General features: G+C 36.1%; 2 protein-coding genes across 2 annotated transcripts; both read right to left on the reverse strand.

Moving 5' to 3' along the window:
* Positions 1-1,211: 1,211 nt before the first annotated feature.
* LOC110142040 (olfactory receptor 52E1-like) lies at positions 1,212-2,177 on the reverse strand. Its single transcript, XM_020901052.2, has one exon. The coding sequence runs from the start codon at positions 2,175-2,177 to the stop codon at positions 1,212-1,214; it is 966 nt and encodes a 321-aa protein (XP_020756711.2).
* Positions 2,178-16,093: 13,916 nt separating this feature from the next.
* Positions 16,094-17,029, reverse strand: LOC110142024 (olfactory receptor 52J3-like). The gene has a single exon (XM_020901040.2). It carries the CDS (start codon positions 17,027-17,029, stop codon positions 16,094-16,096), a length of 936 nt encoding a protein of 311 aa, XP_020756699.2.
* Positions 17,030-18,332: the final 1,303 nt, after the last annotated feature.

The raw sequence follows: 18,332 nt of genomic DNA on the forward strand, positions 1-18,332 counted from the left end.
ATATAATATTAATGTCAATGTATAATATTATTATTGCATGTGTTCTTTTTCTTGATTCTTGTTGAATTACTTGTTCATAGGCCACTCTGGCTTCCCATGTGGCTCAGTGGTAAAGAATCCACCTGCCAGTACAGGAGATACAGGAGATGCAGGTTAGATCCCTGGGTCAGAATATGTCCTAAAGAAGGGAATAGCAACCTGCTCCAGTATTCTTGCCTGGAAAATCCCATGGACAGAGGAGGTAGGTGGGCTGTAGTTCCTGAGGTCACAAAAAGCTTTGGACACACTGAGTGATGGAGCACAGCACACAGCATGGCACATACCACTTCTACTAATGTATAGATCTACCATATTATGTTCGTGCTTTCATTTTCACAGGTTCATTGAATATTTTGCTAAAACTACTGGTAAAGAAAAGTCTGAGGGCATATGTGCTTTTTATTTAATGAATACATAAACATTTTGCTTAATATTTATATGTTCTGTTTCACTAGCTGTAAAAACTAGTTTTATTAAAGTATTCCTCTTCCCTCCACTGCTCATTCTTACTTTCAGACTTTGTCACTTCAAGCCAAACCGTGAAGGCTTGATCTTATCCTGACACGGGTCAAGAAAAAACAAACAAGAAAACTACAAAAAAAGTTGCCTTTGCACCTTTTCCTCAAACTCTACCTTTGTTAGTTTGGAATAACATTTTCTCTGGTAGAAAAATTTGAGTTTTTGTCCTGTTTAAAACACAGCTATCTTTTCAGATAGATGGATTTCTCCAGTTACCTCCTTTATATACACTGTTCTTCATCCCAAATTATTATTCCCATTTCCTGAGCTATAGAAAGGGAATAATTAGTAGCTACTTCTTATCATAGCTACAAGAATTCAAGGAGTTAATTCTTAAAAAGTTATGAAGTATGACTCATAATATGTGTATGTGAGTGTTATTATATTAATATTAGTCAATTTTTTCCAACCTCATGTGCTTTTTTCATGTAAATTATTTTACTTATGCAGTTGTTTACATTTGTATGTGATTATATCTATGCACATATGAAATATTTATTATTGTCTCTTTTGTTTCTAAAATGAGTGAAATACTTTGTAAATCTATACATAGAATATCATCTTCCCCTGACATTGTACTATTTCAATCATCTGCAGAGAGATGAAGTTTTGTTTTCTCCTACTCAAGCCTCTTCATCTCTGAAGAGCAAATTTCATAATCTGTTTCTGAAAGTTCTAATTACCCTTTCTCTTATCTGCTTGGTTCTCACCCCATAAATAACAGGATTTAGAGCAGGTGGGATGACAACATAAAAGTTAGCAAGAAGAATGTGGATGTATTGAGGTACATTTCGGCCAAAACGATGGGTCATGAAGGAGAAGAAAGCTGGAGTATAGAAGGCCAGTATGACACAGACATGGGAGCCACATGTGCTGAGTGCCTTTAACCGGGCACTCCTAGAAGGTAGGCAGAAGACAGCACGCAGGATATGGACATAGGAGACGACAATGGCTATGATGTCAAACACCAAGATAGAGATAGCACATAAGCCATAGATGATGTTGACCTTTATGCTGGCACAGGACAAGCGGGCCATACCCATGTGTTCACAATATGTGTGGTGGATGATTTGGTGCCCACAGAAGGGCAACCTCAGGATGAGCAGAACAAAGGGGATCGCAATAGCTAAAGGTCTCAGAAGGATGACCAATGCTATCACTAACACCGCCTTGTTTGTCAGTACCAATGTGTAGTGAAGAGGGTTACAGATGGCCACATAGCGATCATAGGCCATGGCCACAAGCACAGCCGACTCCATACCGGTGCATAGGTGGATGAAGAACATCTGGACAAGGCAGCCCTCAAAGGAGATTTCTCTCAGGTTGAACCAGAAGATACCAAGCATCTTGGGGATGGTGGATGTGGACAGGCCCAGGTCAATAGATGACAGAATGGCCAGGAAGTAGAACATGGGTTGATGGAGACTGTGTTCAGTCTGAATCACATAAAGAGTTGTAATATTTCCCAGTAGAGCAGTCATATATACAATACAAAATGGAAAACCAATCCACATATGCACATCTTCTAGCCCTGGAATTCCCAGTAGGAGAAAAAAGTAGGGGTGGAACTGTGTGTCATTAGGAGGGACCGTGCTTCTCTGGCACTGTGACAGATGCATATTTCGTACCGATGTCTCATTCATTGAGAGGCTCCAGCACTTCTTGTCCAGTTATATGGATTTCCTACAGAATTATACAAAAATATGTGTGGTCTTTTCTAGTCACCAAGCCCATCATGACATAATTGTGTGACCTTTATGAAAACTAAAATGCATCATTCTTGTTTAATTTTTATGTAGCTTATCAGACATTACATTTATTTTCATTAATCTCTTCAATAATTTTAATGATTAATTTTATACTTTTATATTTTATTATTAATTTAATAATTCAATTTAATTTAATGAAACTTTTATCAAAGATCAATAGCTTATCAGGCAAATGGCCAGATATTTCATGTGCAGTGATAAATTAAGCATCGTTACTCCTCTTAAGGAAGTTCAATTATAGCTTAAGAGTTAAAACAATAATAAAATGGTTTCTTTGGAATTGTAACAGGTACATTTTCCTTTTATCCTAGGCAATTACCATCTCATAGTTTATTGCCACAACCTGTGAAAATAGAACTTGCACAAAATCTTTTTAGAAGTAGCAAACCCAGTAGAGAAAGCCACTCAATCAACTCCTATGTCTCTTTCATCAGAAACACCACCATTGTAGTTTGGGTAGACTGTACTGAATGTAGGAAATGCAGACTCAAGGTGTATATAGCTGATAGAGTTGACTTGGCCTCACCATTAGATTTTATAATTGATTGTTGAAAATAGCAGAAGAGATAATGATGAAAATTGTAAGATCTTGGTTCCCAGCAGCATGCAGCTTCTTAAGTACTTATTCAAGGTGATATTTAAGACATATTCCTGAAAACATAATAGTAGAGCATATGAAATGAAATTGGAAAGAGAGTCAAGGTGGTGGAATTTTTAATATAGGAGAGGGAAGTTTCAGTATTAAAGTATCATAGTTGAGAAGAGCATAGCATTTGGATTTTGTGGATCACACAGAAGCCTGGATCACTATTTTCTTCATCCTTTTCCCTCTTGTTTCATGCCTACACTTTATCTCATTTCTCTATGTCAGATTGTGACTACCCTTCAAAAATATCTGTCACATTTCTTTAGTGTACAATGTTACCTTCTTGTCATGCATTCTAGCAAATATTTACTTAGTACTGTGCTTAGAAATTGAAAAGAGGAGATTCCGAAGCTGTATCAGTTGCTTATATTGGGCAGCACTCTGCCAGGCAGTTAATGCACAACATTTGAACTGCTCCTTAAAGCTGTCAGAGATTAAGGTAGTCAGGAAGTAGGCCAAAGGAGCCAGCGAGAGAAACCCTGCCCGTGACAAGGTTCTGGGTTCAAGGAGCTGGCACGCAAAGGCGTCCGGACCTCCGGGGGTTTCTCGGGACCGCCCCACCATCCACTCCCAGGCCTTCGTCCTTTCATCTTCTGATGCTTGGCGTTCTTCTATGTTCCCTAAAAACTAGTCTGACTCTTACCTAAAATCCCTCCTTGAAACCTTTGCATGGCAGCAACACAGTCCCTGGGGGCACATGGGTCCCAATAAACAGGCCAGAGGTAAGGAAAATATTACACAGAATATCCTGCCTCTTCTGGCTCTGTTGGAATTATGATTGCCAATTTAGAATCTGGAATGCTCATGATTGCACAAAAACCCTTCTAGCACAAAACCAAATCTGCTAGCAACAGGCCTATCTATCCCATAAGCAAAAGTAGATAAAGAGTCCATTACGAGATTGAGAAGATTCCTTAGGGTGTGATCAGGAGGGAATTCATGAGACCTCTGACCCTTAGGATTACATACCAGAGCTTGCTGTCATACCTCCCTGCCCCCTGTCCGTAATGTGCCTGGGGGCATACTAGAAGCAGACACAGAGATAAGAGTAAATAACAGAAGAAGTATACAAAGGGATTTAGATGGATAACAAAATAAACATAATGTAAATTTTACCTTTGCTGATGTAGGGGGGAGAGGTCAAAAGTCAGATATCATGCTACCTATGAAGCCACAAAGTCTGCCTGGGGCTGAGCTTCCCAAGATAAGGTTTGTAGATGGCTTTTCACAGTTGACTAGCTGCTGCCATTGAATTGTTTAAAAGTTATGTGTAGGTATTGACTGTTCTGGAAAGTTATTTATGATGTAACCCATGATTATGCACCTGGTACAATCTTATCATTCCCCCCTCCTTAAACCTCTTTAAAGGATTATTGGTTTTAGGGTATATAAGCACTGATGTAAAAGAATAAAGTAGTCTTGATCCTGCACTCAACCAAGACTCGACTCGCTTTCTTTTCTTCGCCGATGCCGCTCATCCGAAGGGAACCCCTGGACTCCGCCGGGGCTGGACCCCGGCAGGCCAAAGCTCTCTGTTTCCTATAAATACACTGAAAGAGGGATGACACAGTAGTGGCTTCTCATCCTGACTTTACAGCCTGTGGAGAACTCCATAAAAATACAAGTTTTAAGTCCAAACTCTGGAAGTTTTGAATCATTAGGTATGGTATAGCACCTCATGATTTCAGTGAAGCTCCTCAAGTTATTCTGATTCAATGTTTTTGTCATTTGAAACTGCTGCAAAATAACATAATGTACATAAGCATTTATGAGTTAGAATGTGTTAATAATATGTGTGCATTTAGTAAAATGGTATGCAATTCAATATCTCATAACCCTGACTTTATATGCCCTTTACCCTTCTTTGAATTCTCAAAACAAAATATAGTCACTGATTCCACCCAGAAGTATGACACTTACAGGTTTTGTAGTGCTTCATCCCTTTCCTCAACTGGAGTTACTTATGGGAAATCTTTTGCTTTATTACATGTACATCTTCTAAGCACTTAAAAGCATGCACTGGCCCCTTCCTAAAGAAGTACGTGAAGGTAGAATGAGTGTATACTTAGTTGCTTAGTCGTGTCCAACTCTTTGCAAGCCCATGGACTAGCCCCCCAGGCTCCTCTGTCGATGGGGATTCTACAGGCAAGAATATTGGAGTGGGTAGCCTACCCCTTCTCTAGGGGATCTTCCCGACCCAGGAATTAAACTAGGGTCTCCTGTATTGCAGGAGGAATTTTTTTACAGCTGAGCTACCAGGTTACATGGTAAATATAATCATCAGCTATTTCCCTATGGCCATGCTCCTCTGTTAAAAAAGAACAGATAAGAAAAAAACATAGACTTGTGTAGATGAGACATTTTCTGTTGTTTGAAGACTCTTGAAGTTCAGAAATTCTTGGAGCCCTACTTGTTCTCCAACTCTCAGGCAGAAACTTCCATGAATTTTGCAGTTATTGTGCAAAACTACCAACTGATATGCGGATTTTGTTTGTTTGTTTACTCCATTTATAGGAGGAATGGTAATTTAGTTCAAAACTTTTCAGTTAACTAGACTGTGATTGTCTTGTCTTTTTATCTTGAGAACTGAATGGAGGCTAGAGGAATATACAAAGTTAAGTTCTGCAAAATAATTGCAGAATGCTAAGAGAAAGCAAGGGAGACAGTATTGAAGGTGAAGATGCAACCACAACAGCAAAGGAAAAAGTGACACAAATGACAAAGACTTAGAGAAAGACAATACCGGAAATTGTGAAGGCATTTGCATATGCACACATGCTTCACTTATCCAAATATTTCAGAATGATGTTTTAATCAAATCTTTGTTGGAGTACAGCTCCAAATCTACGTAAATTATCATCTTGTTACATTTTGGGTGATACCTTCCATATACAGTTAGCTTTCCTTTTTTCTACATTTCTGTCATCTATTTTGGCTCATCTTAAATCTCAGTGAAGTGACCATAATAAAATGGTTCCTGTCTTAGAGCATCCTTTCTGGCCCAAGGCCAGACTTACCAGCAAAGCTTTCTGAATTAACTAGTTCAGCTGTTCCATTTCACGCACTCTGACTGCAATGGTAGATTTATAGTGTAAACAATGCCTTTAAAATGGAGTGTCTCCAAACATTAGTGTTCTCTGGAGAACAGAAGTGTCCAGAGGTACAGAGCTAGATGCTTCATAAATATGAAGCCTAGCATCATTGATGATTAAAAAAAAAAAAAAAAAAAAGTCCTGTATCTGGATGCTGATTCCCAAGCTTGAGGTGACTACTGATGAATTGTCTTATCTCTAAGTAGGAGACACTTTGAGGAAGGCTCACTTTCCACTTATTTGCCTCTCACACCCCAATGCTAAGCACAATTCAACCTTAAATATGATCTCAAAAAACTGAAGCTCAGCTAGTAGCCATCACTTCATGAGGTATATGTTAGAACTTAAATGGGAATGATAATATAATAAAACAATGACCAGTTGTTTCAAACACAAATACTTTCTTCTTTATTATTCTTATTAACAGTAAATAAGATAGGGTTAAATTTAATGATAGAAAGGCAGAGGTCTAAGGAAAGTAATATGTTATATAGGAAATTAGCTAAATGGATGGACTTTGAGACAGATTGTATGGATTTGAATCTCATCTCCCTTACTCAATAGACATAAGAGTTTACGTAAGAATTTTAAACTCTGTGTCTCCATTTTCTTCTCTATAATGAGCAGAATAATACCAAGTGCAAATATTGCTGTGAAGACTAAAAGAGCTGATTCTTGTGTGACACTTAAAACATTTCCTGATATATAGTAAGAAGTTTGTAACTATGTGTTGAGCTACTTAGTTAATACTTAATATTCTCAAGCTGTGATATTCTGTGGAAGCTCATACTGATTGGAGTTGCCATGAAGATGTCTCCTAGAATTCAAACCTGGAATTATAGGGGAGTCAATAAATGTCATCATATTCCTTGCCTAGACTTATTGCCAATGATGGAAAAAAAATCACTGGGTCAAGCAAACGGCTTTTAGAACATCAGAATTAATTCTGAGTCAAAGCTGCATGTCCTTTCTTGCCTTAGTTATGCATCTAAGCTGGGAAAGTAGGCTGTCTAACAAATCTTTGTCCCTACTTCCTTGTGTGCATGCCCAGTTACTCAGTCATGTCAGACTCTTTGCAACACCACAGACTGTAGCCCTCCAGACTCTTCAGTCCATGGGATTTTCCCAAAATGATACTGGAGTGGATTGCCATTTTCTCCTCCAGAGGATTTTCCTGGTCCAGGGATCAAACCTGTGTCTCCTGTGTTCTCTAGCATTGGCAGGCAGATTCTTTACCACTGAACCACCTGGGAATCCCCTCACACCCTTAACTTACCTGAAAACCTTGGGTTTTTGGTTGCAGAAGCAGAAACAGAAGTTTTTAGAAAGCTTGTTGGAATTTATGGATTTTGGAGACTGACTCTGAGATCTGCAATGTCAGCACTATCATATGACAAATAAATCTAATAAATATATGTACTTCTGGAGTCTCTATTCAGGATATTCATCTTTTTTTGTTTTTTCCATTGTGAATTGTCATCTTTCATAATATCAGCAGTATATTAAAAGTCTTTATCTCTCACAGATCATGTCTTGTTTACCTCTTGAAGGTCTGAAAGGTAATTTAGACTAATTGATTTTCTATAAACTATTTTAAAAGTTTTAAATAAACTTAAAGAAATAGAACAGTTGTGAAGAAAAATGCAGATGCAGTAAACAGATCTCTCAAATGACCCATTCATAATTTCCCCCATCAATAATATTGTACTTTAGTATGGTTATTTGTTATGGTTAATGAACCCATATTAACCAAAGTTCATATGTTATTGAAGTTCAAATATTATTTATATTTCCTTAGTTTTACCTAATGTTCTTTTTCGCTTATAGGATCCCATCCAGGATACCAAATTACATTTACTAGTTTTGTCTAGTTAGATCTCTTAGGGTTCTCCTTGCTGTGAGAGTGTCTCAGGCTTCTCTTGGTTTTGATGACTTCATTGGTTTTAGAAGTACTGGCCAGATTTTTGTAAAATGTTCCTCAATTGAGACTAGTCTGACACTTTCCTCATGATTAGACTATATTTATGAGATTTGGGGAGGAAAATCAGTGAGGTAAAATATTATATCAGAACATATCAAGGGTACTTACTATCCCCATAGCTTTACCATCTGAGGCAGTGTTTGTCAGGATCTCTTTTCTCCCCCATTTCCAGGTTTGCTCTGTGGAAGAAAATTACTCTCTGGAAGTAAGTAATGTGGAACCTTTAAGTGAGGTGTGATGCTCCTCTTCCTTGAGGACAGAGTATCCTCATATATTGTTTGGGACTTTTCATTTTATAAGAGATATATCTATTTCTCCCATTTGATTATGTATTCAATCATTTATTTATATCAATATGGAATCATATTTATACTATAGGTTATACTCAGTATTACTTTATATTCTCACATTTTTTAGCTGTGGCTATTGGAAACTCTTTCAATTGACTACTATGTCCCTTTGGCATACCCCTATAATTGTAGGTCTTATTTGAGGCATAGGGGGAAGGGGGTAAACTTCCTTACTTTCTGGTGCCACATCATGCTATGCTTATCTTGCATATCACCTACCCCAAACTTAGAATATGATATTTCTCTAAGTATCACTGGTTTTTTAACTTTGATAACGGTGTTAGAAAAGGCTAGGTTTGCTTTACTACTAGGATGCCATTGCTTTAAGACCCTCTCAGCTGGCAGAGCAAGGAAATATATATGTATATATTAACCTGTGCATGTTATATTGAATGCATATCGATAAAGATCTACCCATCTATCATCTATTTGAATATATCATTGTGATGTCTCTAACTCCAGTTCATTACCAAATGAATTATTCTAGTATCCACTCATGCTTATCTGTAAAATACCACTCCAAAAATGAGAAACCTGGATCCCACCACATGCCATCCATTTGAATAATTGCTCAATAGCAGCATTTATATGAAAATACCATAGAATTATTAACCTATAACCCTGTTGGTGAAAATGTATTTGCTAAAGTACAGCACTTATGTATACATGCAGTCCTTTCTGCCTTTAGTCTCATAGACTCCACTCATGTCCAAAGTTATTTAGGTTGATACACTTTCTTCCACCAACTTTAGAGAAGTTTTAACCTACATTTGTGGTACATTGTGTATGTTAAATTTTGCATTTCGTCATGGGATCCTCTGAACTTCTAAATGATTTTCTAATTTGCATACTTAAGTCATCTTTTGTGTTGTAAAATTTCATGTGTTTCCTAAATGATTTTCTAATTTGCATACTTAAGTCATCTTTTGTGTTGTAAAATTTCATGTGTTTTTCAAATGTGTAGCGTCATACGTTCACAATTACACTATCATATAGCATAGTTTCACTAACTTGAAAATTCCCATGTTCTTTACATGTTCAACATCTCTTCACTCCTCCTTCTCCTGGAAGCCATGGATATGTTTGCTGTATCTCTTCACTCCTCCTTCTCCTGGAAGCCATGGATATGTTTGCTGTATCTATAGTTTTTCTTTTTCTAGAATATTCTTTAGAGTCACACCATATGAAGCTTTTTCAGATTGGCTTCTTTCACTTAGGGATATACATCTAAGATTCATCAATGTCTTTTTATGTCTTGATATCTCATTTCTTGATAATGCTGAATAATATCAATTATATTATGTTCAATAGATGTATCAGTTTGGATATTCATTTATCTTTTGAAGGTCATCTTGATTGCTGCCAGTTACTGGCAATTATGAATAAATTTGGTATAAATATCCACATGTGGGTTTTTGTTTGGACATAGTTTTCAAGCCAGTTGGATAAATTCCTTGGGATATAATTGATGGATCATATGGTAAAACTATATTTAGATTTGTGAGAAACTTGCAAGCTTTTTTATAAGTGACTATTTTCCCACAATAATACATTTTGCATAGCCTTGCATGGCATGTCTCATAGCTTCATTGAGTTATGCAAGAGTCTTCGACACAGCAAAGCAATGATCCATGAAGGAAATTTAAAAAAAAAAAATGCCAAGCTGTATGAATCACAAGCTGGAATTAGGACTGCTAGGAGAAATATCAACAACCTCAGGTATGCAGATGATACCACTCTAATGGCAGAAAGTGAAGAGAAACTGAAGAGCCTCTTGATGAGGGTGAAAGAGGAGAGTGAAATAGCTGCCTTAAAACTCAGCGTTCAAAATACTAAGTTCATGGCATACCATGCCATCACTTCATGGCAAATAGAAGGGGAAAAAGTGGAAGCAATGACAGATTTTATTTTCTTGGACTTGAAAATCACTGCAGATGATGACTGCATCCATTAAATTAAAGCTTGCTCCTTGGAAGGAAAGCTATGACAAACCTAAACAGCACATTAAAAAGCAGAGTTATCATTTTTCCAACAAAGGTCTATGTAGTCAAAACTATGTTTTTTTCCAGTAGTTATGTATGGATGTGAGAGATGGACCATAAATAAGGCTGAGAGCCAAAGAATTTATGCTTTTGAACTGTAGTGCTGGAAAAGACTCTTGAGAATACCTTGGTTAGCAAGGAGATCAAATCAGTCAGTCCTAAAGGAAATCAACCCTGAATATTCATTGAAAGGACTGATGCTGAATCACCATTTTGGCCACCTGATAAGAAGAGCCAACTCACTGGAAAAGACCCTGATGTTGGGAAAAATTGAGGGCAGGAGAAGAAGGGGGTGACAGAGGACGAGATGGTTGGATGGTGTCACTGACTCAATGGCTATGAGTCAGAGCAAACTCTGGTAGATAGTGAAGGACAGGGAAACCTGGTGTGAGCTGCAGTCCATGGGGTTACAAAGAGTCAGACACAACTTAGTGACTGAATAACAACAAAATATTCCATTCAATGTATATATCTCATTTTGTTTATTCATTTGTTGGTGGCAATTGGACTGTTTCTACCTTTTGGATATTGTAAATAATACTGCAACAAACATTGACCTACAATTACCTGTTTCCATATAAACCTAAGAGTAGAATTACTCTGGCACACAACAAATCTATGGCTGATATTTTGAGGTAGTTTGAAATAATATCTCTAGCAGCAGCCCCATTTTACATGTCCACCAACATTGCATAAGAGTTCTAATTCATTCACATCCTCACCAACACTCATTATTTTGTTTATTTCTTTATTTGTTTAAAGCAATCCTAGTAGGTGTGAAATGCTATCTTATTGTGGTTTTTAAATATTCCTAGTTATTAGTGAAGTTCAGCCTCTTTTCATGTGCTTATTAGCTATTTGTTTGTGTTATTTAAAAAATGTCTATACAGCCCCCTACCAATCCATTTTTTAACTAGTTTTTTTTTTTTTTTGCCTGTTGTTGAGATATAGATATTATATTTATATATTCTGGATAATAAACTATTATTAAAATATGACTCATAAATGTTTTCTCCCATTCTGGAGGTTTTTTCTTTTTTTTTCATCATAACATGCTTTGATGCCAAAATTGTTTTTGTTGTTGTTGGTTGGTTTTGTTTTGAGGATGTCCAATTTACTTATGTTTTATTTCGTTACTCACACTTTTGATGTTCTAAGAATTTATTGTCACAGCCAAGGTCATGAAAATTTACTCCTAAATTTTTTTCTAAGAGTTTTATTTTTTAGCCCTAATATTTAGGTTATTAATTAACTTAAATTTTTACATGGTGTGAGATAGATGTCCAATTTAATTATTATTCATTTGAGTATCTAGTTTTCCCAGGACTATTTTTTGCATAGAGTGTTTTCACACATTGAATTGATTTGGCATTCTCATTGAAAATCAACTGAGTCTATGTATATGGTTGATTTGGGGGGCTTTCACTCTATTCCACACATCTATGGCAAATCACACCTTTTGGTAATATCACACCTTCTGATACTACAACTATTAGAAGTCTCTATTAGAATATAACTTTAAATATAAAGAAATAAATTTCTTCAGATCAAATGATGCAAAACTTTATAGTATACTAACGCTAATTGAAAGAAAGTAACTATACTAGAAAAAGTAGATTTCCAAGCAACTCTCTTATCAGAGATAAAGAGTGACTTTTTATAATTAAAATAAGTCATTTTATCTTGAAGACCTCACAATCACAAAAATTTAATATGCTTTCTTTAGCACCTTCAAAATATGTGCAGAAAAAACATAGAACTGTAGTGATACATACATAAAATCATAATTAAAAATCTCAATAGTTGATAAGACAAGCAGAGAAAAATAAATAATTAGTATAACAAGCAGAAAAATCAATAAGAATATAAATGGGTCACAAACACTATTAAACACCTTGATATAATTAACATTACTAGAACAGTTCCCCCCAAAGAGCCAAATACAAATTATTTTCAAGTGCTGGGATACTATTTACCAAGATAAAATATATTCTGCCCTATAGAATGATTATCTTATCAATGAATAATTCAAATTATACAAAAGTTCTTATTGACAAAAATTGAATTGTTATAAATCAATAATAGAAAGATAACTGGAAAACTCCAAAATGTGAAGTCTAAATGAAAGATTTCTCAATGACATATATTGACCTAAAACATTTAGACTGCCAGATATTTATCCAACAAAAATGGGTTTATTGATGGTCAGTAAAGAATTATGATTTGGGATCTATACAGAACCATATGCCAGGTCCCACAAAGCAAGGGAAGGAGAACATTTTTATGTACATAAGAAAAAAGGAATTTTGTTCAGGCTATAGTAAATGAAGAGTCTGTGGCTTTTTATTGGCTGAGTTTTTGCCAAGAAAGAAGAGCATTGCTTCTTCCTGTTGGGTTCTACTGTTGCTCCAAGAGATGAGCACTCCCCATTCTAGTCTCCTGACTCTATTTAAATAAGGTTTCTGTTATTATCATTACTTTTTACATTTCCCCTTTTTATTGAAATTCTCTAAAGCACTGCTGATCAAGAGTCAGGTTTCCCCGTTTCAGCAGTTTATTGTCCCTCAAATGCCAGAAAGGCTCTTTCCTGGTACATTGTTTTATATTAGAGGGAAAGTATGCAGGTTAGATAAATATTCAGGGCTCATTTGGGTAACAAGGAAGGTTAGAGGAAGAACACTTAGGCCACTTCTGGTCTAAAGTCCATAGGTTATCAAGATCATAGATATTGGAGATCATCTGAGCCATAATGTCATCATTAAAAGTTTGGTGACAAACACCAACAGCCCTGGTTCAGATATCTTTAGAAAGCTGTCTCATATGATGCCATGTGCTTCAGTTCTTAGAAATCTTTACTTTCAGGTTATCAAATGATGGATAGGATTGTTAAAAATTAGTAATTATTTATTATCAGTTTATTTAATAATTATTAAATCATTATTTTAATTATTTGTTAATAATTTATTAATTACTCCATAGAATGTATGCCCAAGGAAAATGACAAGCATTTGAATGGTTTGTTTTTATAGGTAAAAGTGATTTTAAATACAGAAATAACAAAAGGCTGCTTCTTACTATTAGTCACAGTCATCTAGGTAAAGGGAAACAATGCAGACATAATTTTGATTTGTGGTTGGAGTCAACGTCTAAACTGTAAAAGCATTGTTAGATTGATTTGACTATAAAGCTACTCTTAAAGTTTTAATAGGGAATGTCATGGCTTACTGATTAATGCGTATGAATCCTATCAATCTCCAGAAATATGTACATGTTTCCTTCTAAAGATAGATACTGCATTTATTTTGCAAATGACTTTGGTAATTCTGGGTGACTTTAAAGGTGGGATCACACATTAAATAAAGATTTAAAGTCAATTTAATAAGTAAATTAATAACATTAATAATAAGTTAATCTTTTAGTTTTTGTTGTCCTTTGTAATATTAAATTTAAGTTGTGCAGTAAATGAGATACAACATCCAATTGAACAGAAACACTCAAAAGACTGCTCTTGTGTGATCTCTTGACAAAGATGTCATTAAAATTCATTTTGCGTATCTTCAATTCTCTAAGAAAAAAGAGCATTTAAGTACTTAAGGTGTCACAAGAAACAGATTCTTCAAATATATCATATTTAGATGTGCCTTGTGTCACCTTACATTAATTCCTTCAAGAATGATTTTGCTGAATCTTCAGTCCCTGTGCCTTGCTGATATATACCCTATTGTTCACATTTCCAATCTAAAAATATGTGTTCTAATCCATTTAGTGATAAAATTGTGCAGTTATTTTTCTCTTATCATATTGTGAGCTTACCATCAGAAAATTAGTTCCTAGACTCTTATTAAACAGTTGGTCTTGTGTTCTATTTCATTATTTTTATGAAATTAGTTTCTGCCACAACTAATTTAGAAACATTAATCAATAATGCCTTAAATGCCTTGGAGTCATAGTGGAAATATGTGGTTTTTTTTCCATTTATTTTTATTAGTTGGAGGCTAATTACTTTACATCATTGCAGTAGTTTTTGTCATACATTGAAATGAATTAGCCATGGATTTACATGTATTCCCCATCCCAGTCCCCCCTCCCACCTCCCTCTCCACCTGATCCCTCTGGGTCTTCCCAGTGCACCAGGCCCGAGCACTTGTCTCATGTATCCAACCTGGGCTGGTGATCTGTTTCACCCTAGATAATATACATGTTTCGATGCTGTTCTCTTGAAACATCCCACCCTCGCCTTCTCCCAGAGTCCACAAGTCTGTTCTATACATCTGAGTCTCTTTTTCTGTTTTGCATATAGGGTTATCGTTACCATCTTTCTAAATTCCATATATATGTGTTAGTATACTGTAATGGTCTTTATCTTTCTGGCTTACTTCACTCTGTATAATGGGCTCCAATTTCATCCATCTCATTAGAACTGATTCAAATGAATTCTTTTTAATGGCTGAGTAATATTCCATGGTGTATATGTACCACAGTTTTTATAAGAAAGCAAAAAGTATTTACAAGAATATTCATCAAATTCCTTTATAATAGCTGACTTTCAAAACTTGTTTCTACCTAATACCTGAAATTCAACTACTTTTGCAAAGCATCAACCAAAATGATAAATGCATTCTACATTCCACAAATAAAGAGGTCTTTGGAGGAGAAGTGGCCTATTTAGGTAAAAGCTTTCCTAAATACATTTAACATATGTATATACACCAAAGTATCCACCCCTCTTCCACTTCCCTGGTGGCCAGTGGTAAAGAATTCACCTTCCAGCACAAGAAAACTTGGGTTTGATACTTGGGTCAGAAGATTCCCTGGAGAAGGAAATGGCAACCCACACCTATATTCTTGCCTGAGGAATCTCACTGACAGAGGAACCCAGTGGGCTGCAGTTCGTGGGGTCACAAGAGTCCTACATGACTTTGCGACCAAAATAACATCTTTCCCTCACATACACAAAATACACCTAATTTAACCTGACTCAAAATCCACCTGTTAGAATTCTGTACATTCAGTCTTCTCATAACACAATTTCCATGCTTTAATATAAATACTTTTTCAGGTTCTTTCATTTCATATGCCTCCAGAAAGAGAGAAGTATAGTGACATAGTAAGGGCACATATTGCCTATAGATTTCCCTGATGAGTAAGGACAAGAGAACTAAAATTAAAGGGAAGAACTTGAGATGCTTTTAACAACTCACTTAATAGCCAGTATCATCCTTAGAGAAATCAGATACATTTAAAAATTTATTGATGAGCTCTCCCAAGATCTTTTTTAAATTTTATATTTAAATTTATTTATTTTATTCAGAGGAAACCAAGGCATACATAATAAAGTAACTTTTCCCCACTGAAATGCTATGTCATTTTCAAATAGATGGATATGGAGTTTCATTCAATCTCCATAGTTAAAAATGAAAGGATTTCCAATTGAATGTTTCCATACTGTAATGAATAAATGTAATTTATTCAGAAGAATAAATACTCAACACCAATAAGAAAAGGAAACACTGGGATTTAAGACCAAAATTTTGTTCTTTTAGTATCTGCAAGACCTTTTGATATAGGGAACATTTAAAAAGATGATCAGCCTACAGTACACTGAAAATTACTATTTCAGTTATATCCATGCCTTCAAGAACTAAGGAAACAATCCTATTTTGAGCTGAAAGCATGACTCACATGTGCACGAATCTGCTTTGTCTTCACACCATAGATAATAGGATTGAGGGCAGGTGGAATGACCACATAGAGATTCGCAACAAGGATGTGAATGTAAGGTGGAATTTTTTGGCCAAAACGGTGGGTGAGGAAGGAGAATAGGGAAGGTGTATAAAAAACACACATGACCCCTACATGGGACCCACATGTATTCAGGGCTTTGTGGCGAGCATCTCGAGATGGGAGGCGGAAAACTGCATGGAGGATGTAGGCATAAGAAATTCCAACTAGTGCCACATCCAAAATGAGGAAGGAAGCCACAAAAAGTCCATAAATGGCATTAATCCGAATGCTGGCACAGGCCAACTTGACAATTCCCATGTGCTCACAGTAGGAGTGGGCAATAATTCGAGTCCCACAGAAGGGCAGATGATGGGTTAGGTAGAGAATGGGAAACATGAGTAGAATTGGGCGCATTATAATGCCAATACCAATGCCTGCAAGTACTCGGGGCGTCAGGATGGTTGTGTAGTGGAGTGGTGCACAGATAGCCACGTAGCGGTCAAAAGCCATCGCCAGCAGAACTGCAGACTCCATTCCTGTAAAGGTGTGTAGCAGGAACATCTGAGCCACACAGGCCGAGAAACTAATCTCATGTGCATCAAACCAGAATATCCCCAGCATCCGGGGCACTGCAGATATGGAGAGGGCCAGATCTATGGCTGATAAGATGACTAGAAAGTAGAACATGGGAGTCCACAGAGTGTGGTCACACCAGATAATCAGCAAAATGGTAGCATTGCCAAGCAGAGCCATTAAGTAAATGAAGCAAAAAGGCAGAGAGATCCAGACATGGACATCCTCAAGTCCTGGGATGCCTACAAGGAAAAAGGTATCTGGGTGGAAAGTGGAAGTGTTGGTGTGGAGCATCTTACCATCAATGAGAAGACAAAGAGTTGACCATCTCTGGAAGTGAAAATAAGAGTGATAAAACTTACACTGGTAGATTTAATTTTTATCTCTTTTTATTATTAAAGTTAATACTGAAACTTACGTACAAAAGTAGGTATTGTCACAGACAATTTTTCAGTGGAAGGAAAATTAACTTTATGAAAGACCTTTCACTGAATATTAGGCAGTAATATCTTATGCTCATTTGCTCAAACCTCATACAAAACATAGAATTCATTAATGGAACATAAAAGGTTTTATGTTTATATTGAGATTTTAGTCTTTTTGAAGACAAAGTATACCTTAATTAAACATATCAACACCAAATCACAGGACATCAGATACAGATACCTGCAAATAAACCATATATATATATATATGTTCCTATATATATATAGGAACAGAGTTGCACCAAGATATATAAAGCAATGCGTATCAAGCAGAATTTCTTAAACCAGTTTTTTTCAGTATCAGTATTTACACTGAATACCATATCTTAAATGAAGAGATATCTTTCATTTAGTTATCCTTTCATATTTATCCATAAACCCCAATGACAGATATAGATAAAAGACATAGAAAAAAAGGTACACAAAGATAGACAAGCTGTACTGTACATTGAGTATGAAGATATTTGCATAAAATGAGGAAATGTTACAGCCTGAAATAGCCTCCAGGAGACATATATGTCTCTTTGATATTAATAGACTGATGGGATATATAGAATAAAGAATCTCCAGGGTTTCTGCTGGCTGCCATCTTGCTAAGAATATCTCAAAATATCTAAAATCTTTACACTTCCTTGTCATGTGTTGAGGAGAATTTGAGGGTGAGCAGTGAAAATTTTTTTGAAAGGAGATGATTTCAGAGAATAAAAACGCCTTTCAAATCACAGTTATGAGGGTCAACCTCAGGCTGATGAAATCTGTACTCCTAATTTACCACACTATAGTTATGGTGTTCCATTCTTTCTCTCTTTCTTCCTCACCTTGTCTGTTTTTCATTTTATTTCTTTTCTGTCATCTCTTTTTTCCTTCTTTTCTTCCATCTTTTTTTCTTTTTCCCCTTTTATTTCTCTCATATTTCTTTCTGGAACAAAAAACAAGAAGAGCTAGTACAGCACTAATGAAGAAAAGAAGGGGCAGAGGAGTGTGGGAGAAAGGGGTAGGGGAAGGAAAAGAGAAGCTTAAAGAAGGGAAAGAAGAAAACAAAGAGGTGAGTAAAAATGAAGGAAGAAAGGATGGGATAAAGAAAGGGAGGAAGGAAGAGGAGCCTCGGGTTA

Source organism: Odocoileus virginianus, unplaced genomic scaffold (genome assembly GCF_023699985.2).
Source record: "Odocoileus virginianus isolate 20LAN1187 ecotype Illinois unplaced genomic scaffold, Ovbor_1.2 Unplaced_Contig_30, whole genome shotgun sequence".
Lineage (NCBI taxonomy): Eukaryota > Metazoa > Chordata > Mammalia > Artiodactyla > Cervidae > Odocoileus > Odocoileus virginianus.

What these genes read in the sequence shown, in the direction of transcription:
- LOC110142024 (XM_020901040.2), bottom strand. Translation starts at nt 17,029, where the DNA reads ATGCTCCACACCAACACTTCCACTTTCCACCCAGATACCTTTTTCCTT.
- LOC110142040 (XM_020901052.2), bottom strand. Translation starts at nt 2,177, where the DNA reads ATGCATCTGTCACAGTGCCAGAGAAGCACGGTCCCTCCTAATGACACA.